Source organism: Acomys minous (assembly GCF_964271855.1).
Source record: "Acomys minous genome assembly, chromosome: 16".
Classification (NCBI taxonomy): domain Eukaryota; kingdom Metazoa; phylum Chordata; class Mammalia; order Rodentia; family Muridae; genus Acomys; species Acomys minous.
This window is the reverse complement of record NC_140498.1, coordinates 64027471-64049514: the sequence shown is the minus strand read 5'-3', so window position 1 is coordinate 64049514 and position 22044 is coordinate 64027471. Positions and strand designations below refer to the sequence as shown.

The 22044-nt window shown below is 43.5% G+C and overlaps 2 protein-coding genes across 5 annotated transcripts in view; both read left to right on the top strand.

Moving 5' to 3' along the window:
* Positions 1 to 22044, top strand: part of LOC311585605 (uncharacterized protein) — a 75552-nt gene that overhangs the window by 22186 nt on the left and 31322 nt on the right. The gene's annotated exons all lie outside the window — the stretch shown is intronic.
* LOC311585623 (uncharacterized protein) lies at positions 3608 to 21763 on the top strand. Of its 4 annotated transcripts, XM_084761050.1 has the most exons (5): positions 3608 to 3906; positions 7209 to 7295; positions 16873 to 16999; positions 17204 to 17264; positions 18851 to 21763. In XM_084761050.1, exons 1-5 carry the CDS (start codon positions 3823 to 3825, stop codon positions 19653 to 19655), a joined length of 1164 nt encoding a protein of 387 aa, XP_084617176.1. In that variant the 5' UTR covers positions 3608 to 3822; the 3' UTR covers positions 19656 to 21763. The 4 variants fall into 4 exon arrangements, with proteins under 4 accessions (XP_084617176.1, XP_084617178.1, XP_084617177.1 ...); XM_084761052.1 differs by lacking the exon at positions 7209 to 7295 and having other exon boundaries at positions 3612 to 3882; XM_084761051.1 differs by lacking the exon at positions 7209 to 7295 and having other exon boundaries at positions 3613 to 3906.

Genomic DNA, 22044 nt, shown 5'->3' with positions numbered 1-22044 from the left:
TATTTGTGTCTTTGCACATACGTACACATACTTATAAGGAAGAAATTGGAAGAATTTGGGAGGAGATGGAGAAAGGACAGGCAAGGGGAAAGTGATAGATTTTAATTCATGTATACGAGCATTGAAAACGCATCTAGAGGGATAGCACAGCAGTCAGGAGCCCTGAGTGCTATTACAGAGGACCCAGGTTCCGTTTCCAGAAACTAACTGATAGCTAAGCATCTCCTGGAACTCCAGTCCCAAGGGATCTGATTCCCCTTCTGGCCTCTGCAGGTGCTGCACACAGACATGTGCAGGCAAAACTTACGTAAAGTAAAATTGAAGCTTAGTGGAACATTTTACAGTGATGTCATAGCTCTGAGATGGACAGCAGTTAGGGCTAGTTAAAATGAACAGCTAGCCTGCTCAGAGGTAAAGCTGGCCTTATTCTAAGTTAGAATAGTTCAGGTTAGCCGTTTATCTAAGAACTGCAACCAGAGTGCAGTCAGATCACTTTCCCTTGAAGTTTTCTGTATTTATCTTCCCTGTCGTTTGTATGTGTGAGAATTGTGCCATTGGTAAGTCCTTTAAATCTATAAAGGAAAATATCCCAGTGACTAAGTGTCCTCTAACCTCTCTGTCTTTTATTGGGACTTAAAAATTAAGAGGGGCCTGTGCAGGAATTGAGTTCTATCACTAACTTTGAAGGTAGAATAGTAACAGCAGAAAAATGGATGGAAAACAAGGAGGGTAAAAACTTTCCTGCTTTGACTGTAGTTGACATTAGTAAGGAGCAGTGACGTCATCACTTTTAGAGCATCCATAAACGTCCTGACAGGCTATTTCTTGGGCCCATAGAGCAGGCAATCGAGAATCTGGAAACAAACAAACAAACAAAGAAACAAAACCTGAACTTAATGCAAAAATGATTTACTGCAGTTACAAAAGTTCAACCGAAATATAAATGGTGTGGCCCTGTCTAACAGGTCTGCTCTTTTCCAGGTTTAAGGTGTGAGAAGAGATGTGAGCAACACTTGCTGTGCTGTAGTCCAGTTCCCTACTATCTTTTTACCTATAATTTTGGGGATTATAATTACATCAGTTCTACCATCTCTTTTCTGCCTCCGAGCCCTCCCCTTGAGCCCTCACTGACTGCTTATTCCTGGCCTCTTTTTGCTTTAACAAGTTACTCTGTGGATGTCGCCTGTGTTTCGCGGCAGGCAGGAGGTGACGCAATGGGATGGCTGCAGGGGACACTGAGTGGGGAATGGAATGTGCACATAGAAGACCTTGTGCCTTGGAAGAGGAGGAAGAGCTCTGGGAACCTGCAAGAATTTCTACATAACCACACATTTCCCTGACTAGGGGTCAGTGTGCCTGTAGGGTGAAAGGGCAGAGCTGGGTAGGTCTGTGCTGTTTAAGTTATTCAGCTCTGCTCACCCAGTGGTGCAGCTAGTGCTGTCCTTAGGCCAAGCTGGGTTAAGGGTAGGAAAGCCCTAATGGCAGGAATCTAGGAAGACTGCAGTCAGGAGCACCAGTGAGAGACGGGCTGCCAATTCTTTCCTGTGTTTTTCTCTGCTGGGTCTTTAAAGGGGGTGAGGGAGACTACAAGCCATACCAGGGTGAATGTGGGGGACACTGTCCACAGATCAGGAAGTGCAACAGGGCTGAGATATCAGAGTCTGATTTGAAGGGATGGGGATGGAGTGTGAGCCAGCCTTTGGCTCTCTCTGTGGGTACATATGGTGACCTGGGCAGAGTCCCTTGGCCTCTGAACTTTCTTGAGTATGGATCCCCTGGAGAAGGGTAGGCACTTCAGCCCTGCTTTTAGGAAGCTGTGATGCTTATAATATCACTGTCCAGTATACACACCAGGCACTGCTTTGCGTGTCCAATAGGACCACAGTTTGAAAAACTGATGTTTGGTTTGTAGAAGATCTTAACCTTGTACTACACATTCAGTTTTGTGTGATCACTTTCACAAATAGCTTAGGACCTTGTAGAAAGGAGGTGATGGGTGTTGCCCTTCACCAACGTTTAGTTAGAAACCTTTTACCTTTTTGCTACCATCAGCCACAGTGTCACGATTCAGGAAAATTCATTTCCAGGGTACAAAAGAGGTTTCTGAGCTGCAGAGGTTTCTCAGGTGTGCAGTGTTGTGCAGGTGGATCCCACATCCTATGCCACCATCCACATGGCAGGAAGCAGACATAAAATAGTACTTCAGCATTATTCTGTGTATGGGCTTCTGTGGTGCTGGGGTCGCCTGAAATCCACAAGGGGGTGTGAGAGGCTGCGGAGCTGTAGCCCACCTCTCTGTTATGCAGACAGCGGTGGTCAAGGTCAGGGTTTTAGTGGGAAATGGTCTCCATGAAAAAGTAAGGTAGGGATTATTTGTGTCATATGTTGTCCAAAAAAATCTTTCTTAATCTGCTCATGTCCTGTAAAATTAAGCAGGGCCAAGTAAAAAAGTAATAGGTTGATTTCTTAGATGAAATATTGATTCTGTTTGATCGTCGCTACTGACAAATCCTTCAGATCTATCATGAAAAATAGCAACAAGGTAGGTAAAAAGAAATTCAATGCCTGCGGTTTGGAGAGAAAAACAGTACTAGGAAATTTCAAGTGGCAGCCAAATGCAGGAACAGAGGCAGGAATTTTTTTTAAATGATTTTTTTCTTTATTATGTATACAGTGTTTTGCCTGCATGTACAACTGCATGCCAGAACAAGCTACCGGATCTCATTATAGATGGTTGTGAGCCACATGTGGTTGCTGGGAATTGACCTCAGGACCTTTGGAAAAGCAGCCAGTGCTCTTAACCACTGAGCCATCTCTCCAGCCCCCGAGGCAGGAATTTTTAAGGAGATCATCACTATTAAAGAGAAGGCCCTTGCTCTGGATTTTAAGCCTTAGAAGGGACCTTAAGGGTAACGCTCTATTCTGCTCATTCTTAGTTGATGGAGGAGTAGGCAAAGTGACTTCTATCCCCACGATGACGCTTCATACAGAACCTGATGCCGCTGTCATTCTAGCACAATCGGTTCCATCTCAACTTCGAAGCCAAACTTGACAGGGTCATTCATGTCTTACTAGTTCTGGAAACAACAACCAAAACATATGCAAAATTTAAAGGTCATGGATTCTTTCACTGCGGTTTCAGTTCAGCACTGTTGCTCTCATGTGCTTTTGGCAGAACCCAAACCCTCGGGAGGAGACTCTAAGGGCCTCCAGGCCGACCTGCCAGTCACAGGAGAAGGCGGGTTCTTCCCGGTGCCGCGCTCCAGGATCAGCTCTGTAGCTGAGCAGGCTGGAATGGTTGGTTCTGTGCGATGAGCTCTGAGCGCTGCTGCTGGGTGCTGTGAGAGGCGCTCAGGCAAGCTTTTCAACGTGGTGAGAGCAGGAGCACTGCACACAAAGGGGAGGAGCTGTAGGCTGAGCCCCGGGAGCTGGAGAGCTGGGTCCTCCCCGGGGCTGGATGGGAGATCAGGCGGGTAGGCTAGCAGAGGACAGACACGAGTGCTACTGAGATGCAAATCTCTGCAGTTCTAGAAAATGTCTGGCCCTGGACCCTGGATTGAAAGCCTGGGCCAGGAAACACTATGCTGTGTCTTCTGTACACTCTAACCCTAAGGGAGGTGTTCATGTCACTCAAGACTCACTGGCCAATGAGGGCTTTCAGGCGGACCTGCCAGTCAGAAGAGGAGGCGGGTTTTTCCGGATGCCGTGCTTTAGGTTTCACTTTTGCGCTGATGTGGCTTGGCTCTTTCCGTGTCCTGTGCTCTGAGCGCTGCTGCTGCTGGATGCTGCGACGGGAGCTCACGCAAGCTCCGAAGTCAGGAGATGGTGAGACAGGGTCAAGGCCCGCAATGGGGAGGAGCAGGCGGCTGCGCCACTGGTGTGGTAGGTCCTCTCTGGGGCTGGATGGTAAGTGGCGGCCAGGTGTGACCACGTGTAAGGTCCGCTGTGGTTGTAGTCACTCTCTGGACCCAGTTGTGGCCTCTGATTAACTTCACAATGGGGGCTGCATCTGGCAGGATGTCAAACTGGGAGAGTCCCAGTTTTTCCAGCGTCTTCTACAAGTTCTGCCCTTAGCATTTAACATTTCGGGGTAAAATTCATTTTGTGGAGGTTGTAAAAGGCATCTCATGTGTTGGGTGGGGCTCCAATATTAAACTGTGATGTAGAAAGGTAGAACTGATGGTATAAAGGATTGGCCAATGTTTAGATTATAGTAAGAGGCACCAAGCCGAATTTAGCTGAGGAGGACCGCCTCTCAAACACCCCACAGGTGAACAGTGTGCTAACCAGGCCTCTTAGAGGTGTGTGCTACACGTTTGCCCACCATAATTGTCCAGAAATCTGGCTCCAAAATATGATAAAGGAGACAGCACATATGTACAACCAGCCACTACTTCCATCCCCATCACACACAGACACACACACAAACACACACACAAACACACACACACACACACACACACACACACACACACACACACAGACTCCAAGCTTCTAACAAGCTGCTCAGTGGGGCATGACAGGTTCACAACCAACATCAAGGCCTGGTGTTCCTTAAAGCGCCAGTTTTCTTCTTGAGAAAAGCATAGTTTTGCCACATAGGCAAGACTACACCAGGCGACAACTCTCTGACAAGGAAAAAGACTGTTGTGTTGAGGGCTGGCCTGATGAAGCCGGGCTTTGAGGCCCTCCTGTATGGAGAATGACAGAGCTCCTTCTCCACCCCAGGAGCATGCTTGGGAGAGTTGGGTATGGTCTAGAGCGAGGGTCTTTGGGGAGGGGTTGCTTCAGCTCCTGAGAACCCAACTCATTCTCTCACATGGGGCTGTGGTATCCGTCCCAAGTCCACTGTGGCTTGGTCAGTAATGTTTTTAGATACCCTGTGTTCCCTTGCGCAGCATTGTTTTATTATATTCCTGAGTTAGTCCCATTGTGTAGTGGTTTCTGCTGGTGTCATAGAAGTCTCCCATTTTCCCCATTGTTTTCCCTGTAAGTCCTATACAAGATGCTGTTGTTCAGAGGCTTAGTTGGCATAAGACGTAGCTGTGGAAGACCTCCCGCCCTGGCTTTTCTACTTTCTACCTGCTACTTTCCCATCGTCTCATCTTCTGACACCTTCAAGTCAGGACCCTGTCACTGAAGAGTGACCTGCTGTTCTCAGAGCGCTGATGTACTTAACAAATAATTCACTGGGCGTGGAGGTGAATTATTTTAATCCCAACACTCGGGAGGCAGGAGCAGGCAGGTTGCTGTGAGTTCGAGGCCAGCCTGGTCTACAAAGCGAGTCTAGTACAGCCAAGGCTACACAGAGAAACCCTGTCTCAAAAAACAAAAAACAAAACAAAACCAAAAAATAATAATTCTGGTCTGGGAATATTTTGCTGTGTAAATGTCCCATCGGTCTGAGTGGCTAGACTTGCAGTGTCCAGCTCCTTATTTAAGTGTTTCAAACCATAACCTGCGGCCTGAACCTAAAAGAGACTAAAGGCTGACAGCGTATGTGGAATGCGAAATATGTGTTCAGATGGCTCTTCTTGTGTGGGCAGTGATTTCTCCTTAGGGAGGCATAGTGCTTCCAGAACAGCTGCATCTTCAGCCTTTCAGAAAGATGTGTCTGAGACAAGTTGTTTTGACTTGGACCTGGTCTGTTACTCCCCAGGGCAATGACCTTGCGTTCCTATTGATGAAAATTTCTAAATTCTTTGTTTTGTTTTCTGAGACAGGGTTTCTTTGTGTAACCTTGGCAATCCCAGACGTGAACTCAGAGATCCACCTGCCTCTGCCTCCTGAGTGCTGGGATTAAAGGTGTGTGCCACCACTGTCCAGCTTCTAAATTCTTTAGTTAAAGAGCTGTACTATTTTAAAGAAACCCATTTGAGGCATGTAGTGAACTTTTCATTGTACTAACAGGGAAATGAGTTGCTTGTGGAGAGTGGCTTCTGCCTTCAGGCCAGAGTAGGAGGAACAGCATACTGTGTACTGTGCCAGGCGAAACAGCAGAGGTAATAGCTGGATCGCAGACTACAGGTTAAGGGAGTCAGCTGCAGTGGTCACCCTTATGGGGAAGGACCTTCCTGAGGCAGAGTGAGTGATTTTGTAGTTTCCTAGCATGTATTAATTCATGCATGTGAATAAAAACAGACCAGATTGGTGGGACTACACTTTGGGTGGGTTAACTGGAGCCAGTGCATATCGAATTTCCAATTAAGGAGTGTCCTATGTAGATATGTGCACTCCTCCTTGACGTAGTTAAGTCAGGTCAGAAATTTGAAGCACGTGCCATTATCTGTACCTGGGTGTGCCAGGATTTAGGTGTCCGCAGCTAACTTTGCACTTAAGAGCAAGGGCAAACTATCTCATTAATGTCATTCCCTCTACCAAGGAAGGCCCTCTTCTTTTTCAAAGCCAGTATACCTGTGTGTTTTATCAATTTTAGTTATCTTTAAAAAAAAAAAAGTCATTGAGCTAGAAATGATCATAATGAGTGAGTTAACCCAGAAGCAGAAAGAGTCAAATGGTATATACTCACTTATATCTGTACACTAGCCCAAGGGGCATGTCCCATGAAAGCCTTCACTTACCAGGAAACTGGCACAGAGGGGAGGACATCCTATTGAGACTCTGGATGAGAGAAGCATGGGAGAATAGCAAAGTAGAAGGATCCAGAGGGTCCTAGAAATCTACAAGTAGAACATGATAGGCAGATTTGGGCCCAGGGGTCCCGCTCAAAGTAAGGCACCAGCCAAGGACAATGCAGGCGGTAAGCTTTAAACCCCTACCCAGATCTAGCCAATGGACAGGACATTCTCCACAGTAGAGTGGAGAGTGGGATATGACTTTCACACGAACTCTGGTGCCTCATATTTGACCATGTCCCCTCAGGGGGAGGCCTGGTGGCACTCAGAGGGAGGATAGCAGACTACCAAGAAGAGACTTGATACCCTATGAGCATATACAGGGGGAGGAAGTCCCCCTCAGGCACAGTCATAGGGGAGGGAAGTAAGGGGAAAATGGGAGGGAGGGAAAAATGGGAGGTTACAAGGGATGGGATAACCATTGAGATGTAACAAGAATAACTTAAAAATAAAAAATTTTTTTAAACAGTCAATTTTGGGATTACTTTTTAAATTTCATTTTCTTTATGCATCACTGCTTTAGTCTCTTATTTGTCTCCAATGTTTCTTAGTTATTTATAATTTCATTCCTAGAGCAGGCATGGCATGTGGCGCACTCCTGTAATCCTAACACTCAGAAGGTCAGATCGCTGTGAGTTCAAGGCTATCCTGGTCTACCAAGTGAGTCTGGTACAGTCAAGGCTACAGAGAGAAACCCTGTATTGAAAAACCAAAAAAATAAAATAAATAAATAAAAAAAATAATTTTATTCCTTTTTTTTTCCTCAAGGGTTTTCATATTTGTTTCTGTTTAGAGCAACATCACCTGTAGCTCAGCCTTTCCTCATGCTATGTAGTAAAGACCGGCTTTGAGCACCTAATCCTACCTCTTCTGCCCAGGGCCTGGAAGACAGTTCTGTAACTCCTTTCAGGCTGGGCCTTGCCCGGTCAGCAGGAAAGAAGACACCAGTGAGTGATTGTCTTCCAACCTCCCTGGATTTTTTTTTTTGCTGGGGCGGAGATTACAAATAAAGAGGAGCCTGTGTAGGAAGTGAGTTCACAGACCAACTTTGAAGCTAGTGTTAGTCACAACACAGAAAAATAGAAAGAGGAAAGAAGGTGGCAGCTTTCTTCCTTTGACAGAAGTTGCCTTGAGCAGTGAGTAGTCAGGGGAATCAATTTTAGACAATCTATAAAAGTCCAAACTGGTCATTTTTTGGGGGGGAGTGGGTCACAGACCAAGAGAATCAAGAATCTGGTTGAGGAACCGAACTTAGTTTTAGAAACCAAATTTCTGTCACCACGCTAGCTCAACCAACACAGAAGATCGGGACAAACTGCTGTGGCTGCGCCTAACACGGATGTCTGAAAATGCACACCGTGAGAGGAAAGGTGTGAGTCACACTTGGTGTGTTCTAGTCTGTATGATTGGCCCCTCAGGCGTATTGCATCATAAAGCTTGTTTCAAGTAGTAGAAATAATGTCTGAGATTATAAATCACTTCAACTATTAAGTCTTGAACCCTGGGACAAATGGCTGATGTGCCCATTGACCAAATCAAAGCGGACCTGTCTAACAGGCTCTCCCAGCAGGCCTCAGTCCCTACCTTTTGCAGGGTTAGGGTTGGCATGGCCTACCCTCTAGCCCAGGGGTTGGGATGCCCTTCTCCCAGCTGTCCTTAAGTAAGCCAACCATTTTGGTGACCTGGTCTTTTTCGTCTATTGTTTACTCTCCTGGCCTCTTGGTCTGATCCTCCCTTCCTCCCTCACATGGCTCGGGCTCATGCCCACTCTCCTAGATGTCCTTGGCTCTGGCTAGGCTCTCCTTTTCCTCTACAGTAAGTGTGCTGCTCCATCATGCTGAGGAGCAGCCATGGCCTTCCTTTTTATATTCGCCTTCCATTAACCATTCCTTGCATTCAAATTCACGGCCACTTTTTGCTTTTTTTTTTTTTAATTTAAATTTTAATTTATGTGCATTGGTGTGAGGGTGTCAGATCTTAGAGTTACAGACAGTTGTGAGCTGTCGTGTGGGTGCTGGGAGTTGAACCTGGGTCCTTTGGAAGAGCAGGCAGTGCTCTTAACCACTTAAGCCATCTCTCCAGCCCCACTTTTTGCTTTAATTGTTGTTACTGTTTGACTTTGACTAAAGTTTGCCTGGAGGACTTTCCAGCTATGAGGTAGAGATGGCTGCACTGGACATTGAATGTGTAGTGGAATGTGTGCATAAAGGACCCCGTGCCTTGGAAGAGGAACAGGAAGTGCTTTGGGAGACTGGAACATTCTATTAAATACCAACATCCCAGACTAGGCCTCTGTCTGCCCCTAGAGAGGAAGGAGAGAGCTGGGAAGGCTTCAGTTGTCTGCATCATTTGATCTCTGGTCCCCCAGTATAGGAGCTGCTCCTGTCCCCAGGCCCACATGGGTGTCCAAGGCAGTGAGGGGCGGTGGGCAGGCCTAGCAGTCAGGAGCACCAGTGGGAGGTAGCTTGCAGGTTCTTTGCAGGATTCTCCTCAGCTGCCGCTGTGGCAAGCTACAAGGAAAGCCACATGGCATGGCATGGTGAGTGTGAGGGCCCTGTCTCCAGGCCGGGAGGAGCAGGTCTGCGGAGATATCAGAGTCTGATCCGATGGGAGTAGGAAGGCCCTTGGGTCATGAGGTCCATGTGGTGATCTGGGCAGAGCCCTTGACCTCTGATCCTCTCTGAGTGTGGAAATCTTCCTCCTGGGAGGGGTGGGGGTTGTGCCTCCCTGGCAGGGGAAAGCAGTGGTGTTTATAAAATCACTATCAGGTGTGCACGCACAGACAGCCGTTGCTTTTGGTGTGAAGTAGGAAGACAGGTTGGAAACCTGAAGGTCTCGTTTCCAGAGGTTCTGCATTTTGCATTCCCCAGTTTTCTGTGACAGATTTTATGAGTAGTTTAGAAACTTGGGGAAAGGTTATAGGGAGCAACCTTCAGCAATACTTGATTAGAATCTTTTTAATCTTTCCTCTACCACCAGGCACAATAGCATGAATCAGGGAAATTCAACTCCTGGGTACAAAAGTAGTTTCTGTGATGCAGGGGTGCCCTGGACCACTCCAGCCGGATATGGGGGACCGTGGAACAAGGGCCTTCGAAGACTTGGTGGGTAAAGCTTCGGTGGCGACGAACAGAAACAAACACAGAGGCAGTTTGAATCTGAGTGTATTTCACAGCTTTTAGGCAAGAATATTTATACACAGTGAAACAAGTATGTCTTTGTGGTTACAGCTCTTGGAAGATGGATTCAGCAAAGCAGTCAGGGATAGAACAGATAACATCATTGTTTTTTGTTACTTGGCACAGTAAAGCATAAGATCATCTAAAGTTGGTAGCATTCTACCAAGAGCAGGTTAATCAATTCTTGCGGTTAATTATTGTTTAACATCTAGTGCCTAAGTCTATGTGAACCTTCAAGGGGTGAATTTAAACTATTTTAATTCTTTTCTATTTGAGACTTCTTTTTCTCTAGGTAGGTACTTTATGGTCAATATTTTGTCCGTATCATTTTACTAAATAGTCCAAATTCCTGTTACTCATCATTAGTTATTTGTTAGTTATTTCTTAGAATCCTGTTGATTCTTTTTTTTTTTTTTAGTAAGAAGACAGCAAGGAGGCCAAGCCCACTCAAGGTGCTCAGCCCCATTTAGGGAAAAGACACGCTCTCTCCATTAATTATAATCCATTCACTGTCCTCTTCATAAACTCCCGTACAAGGCAGAGGTGGATGTGGAGTAATAGCCAATCTATATGCACCCTTAGTATCTGTGATACCAAAGCCTACTCCCGATAGCATATGCATTGCCATGTGGAGTTTTTGCTGTTGGAAGAGGTTTGTAAATAATTCATGAGCTCCTCTAGCAAAACATCTTTCTATAGCGCGATAACGCGCTGGTTTCTCTGGATATAGGGTCACGCGGGGGACTCCGTCTCAGGGAACATTTTCATATCCGGTTTCCTGCTTGGCATCTCAGCTCAGACTATCAGGAACATCTCATGAGCGAGGAATGGAACAGATAAAAGTAATTGCCAGGAAACTCCAGCCAAGTGCACTGGCTAGGGTCAAACCACCATGACCCGTTCCAGGGGACTTCTTGTGAAGTTTTTGCCTCAGCCTGCGGAACAGGTCACACAGACTCCACTGGAGTTGGCATGGCCCAGACGGTTCTCAGGTGTCCATGGTGCTGGGCATGTGAACAGGACAGATTCCACATCTTGTGCCATAGTCCTTGTGACAGGAAGCAGACATTAAATTTTTCTTCAAAATTAGTGCAAAACAAGCTATTTAGGTGTATAATACAAACCATAAACTGTTTCTCTTTTTTAATTTAATTTAATTTAATTTTTATTCACTATATATTCTTGTGATAGCCCTGTCCGTGCTTTCCTCCTGGTCCAACCCTCCCTGCCTCTCCCCCTACAGCCTCCTCTATTCCTCAGAAAAGGAGAACTCCCTTCCCATGCACCCCAGCTCATTAAGTCCCATCAGGATATTGCCTGTCCTCTTTCTCTATGGCCTGGCAAGACAGTCCGACCATGGCGGAAGTGATCAAAAAGCTGGCATCAGAGTCCATGTCAGAGACAGCCCCTGCTCCCCTTACTAGAGGACCCACATGAAGCCTGAGCTGCCCATTGACGGCATCTCTGTAGTGAGCCTAGGTCCAGGTCATACATGGTCCTTGATTGGTGCATGAGTCTCAGCAAGCCCCTCTGAGCCGTGATCAGTTGGTTGTATTGGTCTTCTTGTGGAGCTCCCATCACCTCCAGGTCCTGTTTTCCTTCCCATCACTTTTCCACACGACTCCCTATGCTTTGCCCAGTGTTTGGCTGTGAGTCTCAGCATCTTTGCAAACTGCTGCTAGGTGGAGACTCTCAGAGGACAACTCTGCTAGGTTCGTTTTTGTAAGCATAACAGAGTACCATTAATACTGTCAGGGGTTGGCTCTCTCCCATGGGCTGGTGGAGTCTTGGATTGGTCTCGGCATCGGTTGGACAGTCCCTCAATCTCTGCTCCATCTTTCTTCCTGCACATCTTGTAAGCAGGGTCAATTTCGGGCCAAAGATTTTGTGGGTGAGTTGGTGTTTCCCTCCCTCTACCAGGAGTCTTGTCTAGTTAGAGGGTGTCCTCTTCAGTCACTATGGGACCTCCTACTAGGAGTCTCTGCTAGCGTTCCCTCATATCTTCCCAGGAGCCTACCCTGACTTAGGTCTCCATCTTGTCACAGAGATGCCCCTGCCCACAGTTTCTCTTCCCTGGAGGCCTCTGTCCTCCTGACTCCACTCTCCCCAGGTCACATCTCCACCCTCCTTTCTCTACGCTCCCCCTCTGCTACCTGGTTCCCTCTAGTCAACCTTCTCTTCTGCCTTTTCTGTTTCCCTTTCTGAGTGATATTTGAGCGTCTTCCCATGGGAGATCCTTCCATATTCTGATATCTTTCTCACTTTCTCCAGAAACTTGAAGTTTTTGTCATACAGATCTTTGACTTACTTGGTCAGTTACACCAAGATACTTTACACTATGTGTGGCTGCTGTGTAAAGGGTGTGGCTTCCCTTATTTCCTTCTGAGCCCCTTTGTCTTTTGTATACAGGAGGACTACTGACTTCTTTGAATCAATTTTGTGTCCATCCACTTTGTTGAAGGTGTTTATCAGCTGTAGGAGTTCTCTGGTGGAAATTTGGGGGTCACTAATGTATACTATCATATCATCTGCCAATTCGGATATTTGACTTTTTCCTTTACAATTTGCATACCTTTGACTGACTCAGGTTGAAGAGACATGTCTGGTCCCTGATTTTAGTGGGATTGCTTTGAGTTTTTTTCCATTTAATTTGATGTCGGCCATCTCCTTGCCTTCATAATGGGCCTTATAGCCCTGATCTCTCCAAGGCTTTTTTTTTTTTCAAGACAGGGTTTCTCTGTTTGGCACTGGCTATCCTGGACTAACTTTGCAGACCAGGCTGGCCTCAAACCCACAGCGATCCGCCTGCCTTTGCCTTGGAGTGCTGGAATTAAAGGCGTGCTCCATCACCGCCTGGCTCTCCAAGACTTTCTTTCTTTTTTTTTTTTTTTTTTTGTTGTTGTTGTTGTTTTTTGGTTTTTTTGTTTTTTTGGTTTTTTTGAGACAGGGTCTCTCTGTGTAGCCTTGGCTGTCCTGGACTCACTTTGTAGACCAGGCTGGCCTCGAACTCACAGTGATCCACCTGCCTCTGCCTTCCGAGTGCTGGGATTAAAGGCTCTCCAAGACTTTCCTAATGAAGGCGTATTGGATTTTGTCAAAGGGTTTTTCTGCATGTAATAAAATAACTGTGATTTTTTTTTCTTTCAATTTGTTTATATGGTGGATTGCACTGATGGTTATTCATGTGTGTTTAACTATTCCTGCATCCCTGGGATGAGGCCTACTTGATCACGATGAATGGTATATTTGATGTGTTCTTGGGTTCAGTTTGCAAGTATTTCATTATTTTTTCATCAATGTTCATAAGGGAAACTGGTCTGGAATTCTCTTTCTTTTGTGAGTCTTTGTGTGGTTTAAGTATCATGGTGACTGGCTTCCTAAACTGTGTTTGGCAATGTTTCTTATGTTTATGTTTTGTGGAATAGTTTGAGGAGTGTTGATATTAGGTCTTCTTTGAATGTCTGGTAGACTTCTGTGCTAAAACTTATCTGGCCCTGGGCATTTTTCTTTGGGAGACTTCTGATAACTGCTTGATAAGATTGTTTAAATTGTGTACCTGATCTTGTTTTAATTTTGGTAAGTGAAATTTATCATGAAAACATTCCATTTCCAAGCCGGGTGTGGTGGCGCACGCCTTTAATCCCAGCACTCGGGAGGCAGAGGCAGGTGGATCACTGTGAGTTCGAGGCCAGCCTGGTCTACAAAGCGAGTCCAGGATAGCCAAGGCTAACACAGAGAGACCCTGTCTCAAAAAAACAAACAAACAAACAAAAAACCAAAAAAAAAAGAAAGAAAGAAAGAAAATATTCCATTTCCTTTATATTTTCCAATTTTGTGATTTTCTAAAATTTCCTTTGTGTCCGTTGTTATGTCCCCCTTTTCATATCTGATTTTGTTAATTTGGATACTCTCCCTCTGCCTTTTAGTTAGTGTAGCCAAGGATTTATGTATCTTGTTGATTTTTCTCAATATTGATTTTTTGCATTGTTCTTTTTGCTTCTAATTTATTGATTTCAGCCCTGAATTTGATGATTTCTTGTCATCTATTCCTCTTGGAGTGTTTGCTTCTTTCTTCTTCTAGAGCTTTCAGGTGTGCTGTTAAGTTGCTAGTATGGGATCTTCCCAATTTCTTTCTTCCTTTCAGCCTTAATAAAAACAACAGCATGGGGCTGGAGAGATGGCTCAGCGGTTAAGAGCACTGGCTGCTCTTCCAGAGGTCATGAGTTCAATTCCCAGCAACCACATGGTGGCTCACAACCATCTATACTGTGATTTGATGCCCTTTTCAGCACTGTATGCATAATAATAAATGAATATTTAAAAAACAACAACAACATACATTTATATTATTACACATATATACAATAAACTACATATAGCAAGAGCAATCATGAAAGAACCAGGAATTATATATGTTACATTTATGGTCTTTTGCCTATTTGTATTTGACAACTTTGAAGAAAACCTGTTTCCTATCTTGGTGAATCTAAAATTCTGAATGTAAATCAATATAATTTTTTTATGAACGTGCTTAGTGCTATGAATTTTCCTCCTAGTACTGCTTTCATTGTGTTTCATAGCTTTGGGTATGTTGTGCCTTCATTTTCATTAATTTAAATTTTTTTTTTTTCGGTTTTTCGAGACAGGGTTTCTCTGTGTAGCCTTGGCTGTCCTGGATTCGCTTTGTAGACCAGGCTGGCCTCGAACTCACAGCGATCCGCCTGCCTGTGCCTCCCGAGTGCTGAGATTAAAGGCGTGCGCCACCAAACCCGGCCCATTAATTAATTTATTTTTTATTTCATTCTTTACCTAGTTGCCATTATATAGGGAGTTAATCAGTTTCCGTGACTTTGTAGGCTTTCTCTCATTTCTGTTGTTGAGTTCCAGCGTTAATCCATGGAGGTCTGATAAGATACAAGGAGTTTTTTCAATCTCTTGTGTCTGTTGAGGCTTGCTTTGCTACCGAGTCAATGGTAGATAGTGGAGAAGGCTCTATGAGGTGCTGAGAAGGTGCTTCTGTGTGTGAGTGAAATGTTTTGTAGATATCTGTTAGGTCTATTTGATTCATGATGTCTGTTAGTTTCAGCATTTCTCCATTTAGTTTCTGCCTCGATGATCTGTGCATTGGTGAGAGTGGGGTGTTGAGGTCTCCCGCTGTTGATATGTGGTGCCGCTTGCTGGGAGGGTTTGCTGAAGGAGGTGGGGCAGGAGGATGTTTCCTTAAAAATCTGTTTTCTTGCATATGCTATCTGAAAATGTACATTTCCTCATACTGGTACAGACTTTCATCCAGTCAGTAGCCATAGGAAACCAAGTGCAAAACAAGCATCCTTCAAGTGCCTGGTTCCAACCAATTATGAATGCCTGTTCCGGAAGCCCCACCCCCACCCCCGCGCCCGCGTGCTGCCCTAGAGACTTACAGCCTTTGTTCTCCCTGATTAAAGCCGAACTACCCCCTGAAGTGGTTCCTAGAGTGTCTGATCTCTGTTGTGCTTGCTTTGTTCCTCTTGCCTGGGTGGGCTGGTGGCCAGCCGGCCTCAAGGGAAGGGGAGAACCACGCTTTGTGGCATTTTGGAGGGGAGCTTATGGAAGCTTTTTTAGAAACCTTTCCAGATTCCTTAATTGCGAATGCAACTTGAGTGTATCTACTGTGTTGTGGTTGAAACTTCTCAGTCAGCTTCCCTTTTGTGCTGTCCTGCCCTCCCCAATACACGCTCTATCCCTAACTGACGAAAGATACACTCCAAGCAACTGCTATTCAATGCTGAGGCACGTTGCTGGCCTGATATTTGTGTAGTTTTAGTTTGTTGGTTTTGGTTTTGATTTTGAAGATGTAGTTTTTCTGTGTTGCTCTGGCTGTCCTGAAGGTAGGTATGTGGACCAGGCAGGCCTTGACTTTAGAGGTCCAGTTGACTCTGGCTCCAGAGTGCTGGGATTAAACACTGACCAACATGTCTGGCTTGTTTTATTTTTATACTATTAACTGATGGCCATGGAATGTAGGTTTCTGTACATGCAAGCACATGCTGTTGTGCTGATTTTCATCTACATCTTGAATTTTGAAATTTGGCAGAGAGTATATTCTGTTTCTCAGATGGCACGTATTCATGACACTAATGGTGCCTGAGCCTTCTGAGTCATTGAATTGAAGGTGTGTGACATTCTTCCTATCAGTTATATTTGTTTTGAATGTTTTCGAATGAATAGGAGTGTTTTGCCTCTTTGCATGAATATGTACGTAATGTGTGCCCGGTCTTCACAGTAGTCAGAAGATGTACCCAGAACTCTGCCCGTGGTATAATGGACAGGTGTGAGCGCCCATGGAAATCCTGGCAGTTGACCCCATTATGTGCAAAATCAGTGAGAACTCTTATGTGAATATCTCTCCTACCCTATGGTACCTATTATGAAGATTTTTATTGCTCATATTTTCATCTGCCCATTTGTAACTGTTTAACCCTGCGTTCCCTTTCACTAACACCACATTTATGTTAAAATACAGAACTGCAATGAATGTATAATTCTTAGAAACGTCAGTAAAGTACCTCTGAGCTCTTTATCTTTTTTGTTTGTTTGTTTGATTGATTTTGCAGGGGAGTCAGGCTCTTAATATACGTACCTCTTACTGTTTGGAGCTGGTTGCATAGACCAGGCTTGCATCCACCTCAATGAGATACACCTGCCTCTGCCTCCTAATTGCTAGGATTGAAGACATGAGCAGATACACCCATCTTGCCCATCATTTTTGTAGTAGTTTTTCAATAATTTTTCTGGTTTGGGCTCAGTGCTGTTGATCTATCTGCTTGCCCCCTCCCAACCCCTCGCACCACTGTTAATTGGCGTTTCTCTTGCGAAGCTATATCCTATTCGAAGGGTGCAGCAACGACAGAGATGAACCTCATTATTCAGTTTCTTTCTAAAATGACTTGGTGATTATGTTATAACTTCCATGTCAGGTAGTAAGTAGCGGAAGCACCAGAGTTAGATGTCAATGAAGTATGTATTTGCAGTGTTGTCATATCAAGCTTTTTGTTGTACACATATATGGGATGTTTTAGGATTCATTGACCTACGATGATGTGAATGTGAACTTCACTCGAGAAGAGTGGGCTTTGCTAGATCCTTCCCAGAAGAGACTCTACAGAGATGTGATGCTGGAGACCTTCAGGAACCTCACTGCCATAGGTAAGACAGTGAATTTTCTTTCACTTTTGAAAATAAGGGAACAACTGTTTCTTTGTTATTGATGCTTTTCTATAATTTCTATTGAGAATGAGGAAGAATGATATGAATAAATCAGACAAGAAAGTAAGGTTCACTTAATATAGAAAGTTAAATTTTGTCTAACTTCCAATAATATATCACACATTTTTTGGTGTTATATTTTAGGCTGCAATTTGGAAGACCAACATATCGAAGAGCATTGTAAAAGTTCTAGAAAGCGTGGAAGGTAATTTACATGTGCAAACTGGTATGAACATGCCTCTGAAGAAACGTTAAGGTATCCTGGAAGTTTGAAAGAAAAGCAACAGGCTAACAGAACTTTAAGATTATCCGTGATTATTAATTCTCACACAAGCATGTACCTCAATGTCAACTGTCTGATTTCTGTGTGTAATACATTGCTCTAAATAAAGAAGACAAGGAACAATGCTTAGCAGACATCATCATTTGAATCGTAGCCCCATAAGAACTAGGCTGGAGAACTGCCAATGTTTCCTTTCACACTAGTTAGATATTGCAAAAGATACAGAATAGTAATAAGTCTGTCTCTAAAACCCTTCTTTTTCTTTTCTTTATTTTTCTTCTTTTCTATTTTTTTTTTTTTTTTTTTTTTTTGTTATTTCGAAACAGGGTTTCTCTGTGTAGCCTTGGCTGTTCTGGACTTGCTTTGTAGACTATGCTGGCCTCAAACTCAGAGATCCACCTGCCTCTGCTTCCCCAGGGCTGGGATTAAAGGCGTGCGCCACCACCGCCCAGCATCTAAAGCCTTTGAATAAGCCAGTAGTCCACAGTAAAGCTGGTGTTACTCATATACTGTAGTGATGTTGCTGAGTTTTTGGAGAGGACAGTTATGAGAATCAAGAATGTTGATGTAGAGAAACCTTAGTCCCTTTACCACATGTGTGTGAGGAACAAACATTTAAACCGTGTGACTGTGATGTGCGGCCCTTTCATTCGTTATTCTTTTTTAAATAGTTATAGCATATGTCCCAGAGGATGCAAGCCACGTGAGCATAGGGATAGTGAAAGAAGCCACAGACCGACCTCCCAATCGACCTCTCTCTCTCTCTCTCTCTCTCTCCCTCTCTCTCTCTCTCTCTCTCTCTCTTTCTCTGCCTGAACAATTAGAAAACATGTAGGAGTTTGAGTAGACTTATTGAATGTGATACCAGTTTACAGTTAATTGGTTTTTCAACTTTATTGGGAACATCCACAAAATTGCACTTAAAAATCCCCATGAGGTGGCTAGAGAGACGGCTTAGAGGTTAAGAACACTGACTGCTCATCCAGAGGTCCTGAGTTCAATTCCCAGCAACCATATGGTGGCTCACAACCATCTATAATGTGATCTAGTTCCTTTTTTTTTTCCATGCAGCCAAGCACTGTATACATAATAAATAAATAAATCTTGGAAAAATATTTTTTAAAAATCCCCATGAGTACTAGGAATATGAACATTCTCCTGTTTGTCCTGGTTCACTTTACAAATGTAGTATGACCGTACTATAGGAAAATTTATGAATGCAATCAAGGTAGAAAGGTCTCTGTTGTTCCAGTTTTCTTTAAAAATGTAGAAGTTCTAATATAGAAGAAAAGGATGCTATAAATGTGAGCCAAGTAATAAATTGTGCGTTATCTTCAAAGAGGCAAAAGAACCCACCATGGAGAATGAATATAAACTAAGTGACAAATCTTTAAGATCTGATTCCTCTTTACCGTAAGACCAGATATAAAATTAATCCATACAAATACAGGCATTCATGAGTGTGATGAATGTTGTAAAGCTCTCAGATGTGCCAATTATTTTTGCAGGCATGAAAGACGTCATACTGGCAAGAAACCACCTGACTATACTCAAGATGGTAAATCCTTTGGCTATCAGAATCATCCTCTAAGGCATGAAAGAATACATACTGGAGAGAAATCCTGTGAAGATATTCAATATGGTGAAGCCGTTGCATATCACAACAGCCTTCAAATACATAAAAGAACACAGACTGGAGAAAAACCCTATGAGTGCAACCAGTGTGGTAAAACCTTTTCACGAGGCAGTCATCTCTCAAGACATGAAAGAATACATACTGGAGAGAAACCATACAAATGTAATCATTGTGATAAAGCCTTTTCACGGCACAGCAGTCTCCAAATTCATGAAAGAACACATACCGGAGAGAAACCCTATGTATGTAGTCAATGTGGTATAGCATTTGCATGTCACAGTACTCTCCAAATACATAAAAGAACACATACGGGAGAGAAACCTTATAAATGTGACCTATGTGATAAAGTGTTTGCTTGTCAAAGTGGTCTCCGGTATCATAAAAAAACACACACTGGAGAGAAACCCTATGAATGTAATCAATGTGGCAAAGCCTTTGCACATCACAATCATCTTCAAATACATAAAAGAACCCATACTGGAGAGAAACCCTATGAATGTAATCAGTGTGGTAAAACCTTTGCACGTAACAGTCATCTCAAAGTACATAAAAGTACACATACTGGAGAGAAACCCTATGAATGTAATCAGTGTGGTAAAACCTTTGCACGTAACGGTCAGCTCAAAGTACATAAAAGTACACATACTGGAGAGAATCCCTTTGAATGTAATCATTGATGTAAAATCTTTCTATATAAATGTCATCTCCGTGTACATAAAAGTACACATACTGGAGAGAAACCCTATGAATGTAATCAGTGTGGTAAAACCTTTGCACGTAACTATCACCTCAAAGTACATAAAAGTACACATACTGGAGAGAAACCCATTGAATGTAATCAGTGTGGTAAAACCTTTGCACGTAACAGTCATATCAAAGTACATAAAAGTACACATACTCAAGAGAAACTCTTTGAATGTAACCAATGTGGTAAAACCTTTGCATGTCAGAGTTATCTTCAAAAGCATGAAAGAATTCATCCTTGAGAGAAACCCTATAAATGTATTCAATATGCTGAAGCATTTTCACATTTCTATAGTCTTCTCGGTCAGGAAGGAATTCATATGGGAGAGAAACCTTGTGGATGTATTTAATATGGTGAAGCCTTTGCACTTTTCTGTAGTCTTCATCATCATGAAAGTGTGTATAGTGGAGAGGAATTCTATGTAAGCGATGTGGTAAAGCCTTGTGTTGTGGGTTCTGCTGAGATCCAACACAACTCAAGGACCACATTAATGCAAATGACAAAGATTTGTTGTAATCAAGTTGCTACTGCTCGTTCAGGGTGATGGAACACAGTGGGAAGCTGAACGGTGGCGCCTTGGCCCACTCCGCAGCCCCCCACATCTTCATACCGTGACTCTTGAGCCAGCATAGACAGCTTTTAAGCTTGAAAACCTTGAACAATTATGCCAACTTACAGCCACATTTTCCACCGGTCAGGATTTAGGAACAGGGGCGTTCCTATGTAGTTGCTCCAAGTCAGCTGATACAGAATGTAGGTTTTAGAGTCTAACCAATCGTATCAATATGTGCTTTTGTGATTAGGGACAGGGATTGTGTTTTGAGGAGCAAAAGATAAATACGAGAAGTCCTGGTGAGGAACAGTCATGTTTTGGGTAACAAAGGATGAATAATGGAAGCTTGTCAGGTATTCAGAACTCTCCAACTCCTGTGGGGCCTGGGAACTTGAGCACAGTTTTACCCTGTGACTAACAGGAGGCAGATAAGAAGTCTTTAGGACCAGTTTCTTTTGCTTGTTCTGACATTTGCATATCACAGTCATCTTCAAATACATAAAGAACAGATCGCATAGGGAAGCTATGAATAAACATAGTAGTGTGTAGTAGTGGTCTTCAAAATTATGAGAAAATGTCATATACTGCAGAGAAACCCCATAAAGTTCGTCACTGTGCTCAGTTTTACACTTCATGGTATCTTTATACAAGAATAAAACCTTTGATGTGTATTCTATCTGTTAGAGCCTTTGCTTATCACAGTAGTGTTTGAAGATCATAAAGAACTCACACAGAAGGGAGTTGATGTCTATAAAGGATTTTGGAAGAAAAAACTCCTGGAGAAAAACCCTTAGAATGTAACAGTGTGGTACTATGTCATTGCACTTTCATTCAGTTACCCAAGATTATTTTGGAAAGAAATGTGACAAGTGTCAACAATCCCTTCAAACATTATGATGTCCCTCTTTATTTTGTTTGGACTTGCAAACTCATATGGACAAAAGCCCCAAGAATTTAAACAATAATGTAACCCTTTTAGATGTTACAATTATTTTCAGTTGTGTGAAATAACTCACCCAGGCATAACATGTTACGGGTTTGTATTGGTGCCTTTGCTGTTGTTGTAATTAAACCCAATTTCTATGGCAACTTATAAAAGAGTTGATTTAATTTGGCTGATGGTTCTAGGTGGGTATGGGGTCACCATGAAAGTGGCCACGCAGCCAGTGTCACACATGGCAGCTGAAGCAGGAATCTCAGGGCTCATATCTTCCAGCTCCAGCATGAAGTAGAGTGGGGACTAGAAATGGTGTGTGGGTGTAGCTCTCAAGCCCACCCCAGGTGACACATGTCCTCCCGCAGGGCGGCATTTCCTAAATTGTCTGAAGTGATATTACCAACTGAGAAGCATTAGCTTTCCTGACTTCAAGCCTACAGGCTTGCCTTCTGTTACACGAACCAATACATTATGAAGAAACTTGTGTAGGTAAGCCTTGAGGTACCTCAAGAGCTGAGTTACAGGAATAAATGCTTACACAAGGAAAACATGCAAGAGTTAAATTTTATTTGTTTAGCAAATTGTTTTAATTGAAAATTTTTGAAGTCATTGCAGCTGTGTGTTTGTGTGTGTGTGTGTGTGTGTGTGCATCTCTGATGAAGAAACATTAACTTGTTATCTGAATACCTTACAGTAAAGAAAGGAGTTGAAAATTGGAAAGGAATTTACAGATGTGAAAAAATTCATTGTATGGCTTGATTAGTTTACTTATTCATATCTCTGTGCTACTGTTTAAACCTGTCAGGAAGGGGGCCTGGAGAGATGGCTCAG

What these genes read in the sequence shown, in the direction of transcription:
- LOC311585623 (XM_084761050.1), top strand. Translation starts at nt 3,823, where the DNA reads ATGGTGAGACAGGGTCAAGGCCCGCAATGGGGAGGAGCAGGCGGCTGC. An exon ending in GTCCTCTCTGGGGCTGGATG is followed by an intron (nt 3,907 to 7,208) that starts GTAAGTGGCGGC and finishes TTTCATTCCTAG; the next exon opens with AGCAGGCATGGCATGTGGCG. An exon ending in CAGGAACCTCACTGCCATAG is followed by an intron (nt 17,000 to 17,203) that starts GTAAGACAGTGA and finishes GTTATATTTTAG; the next exon opens with GCTGCAATTTGGAAGACCAA.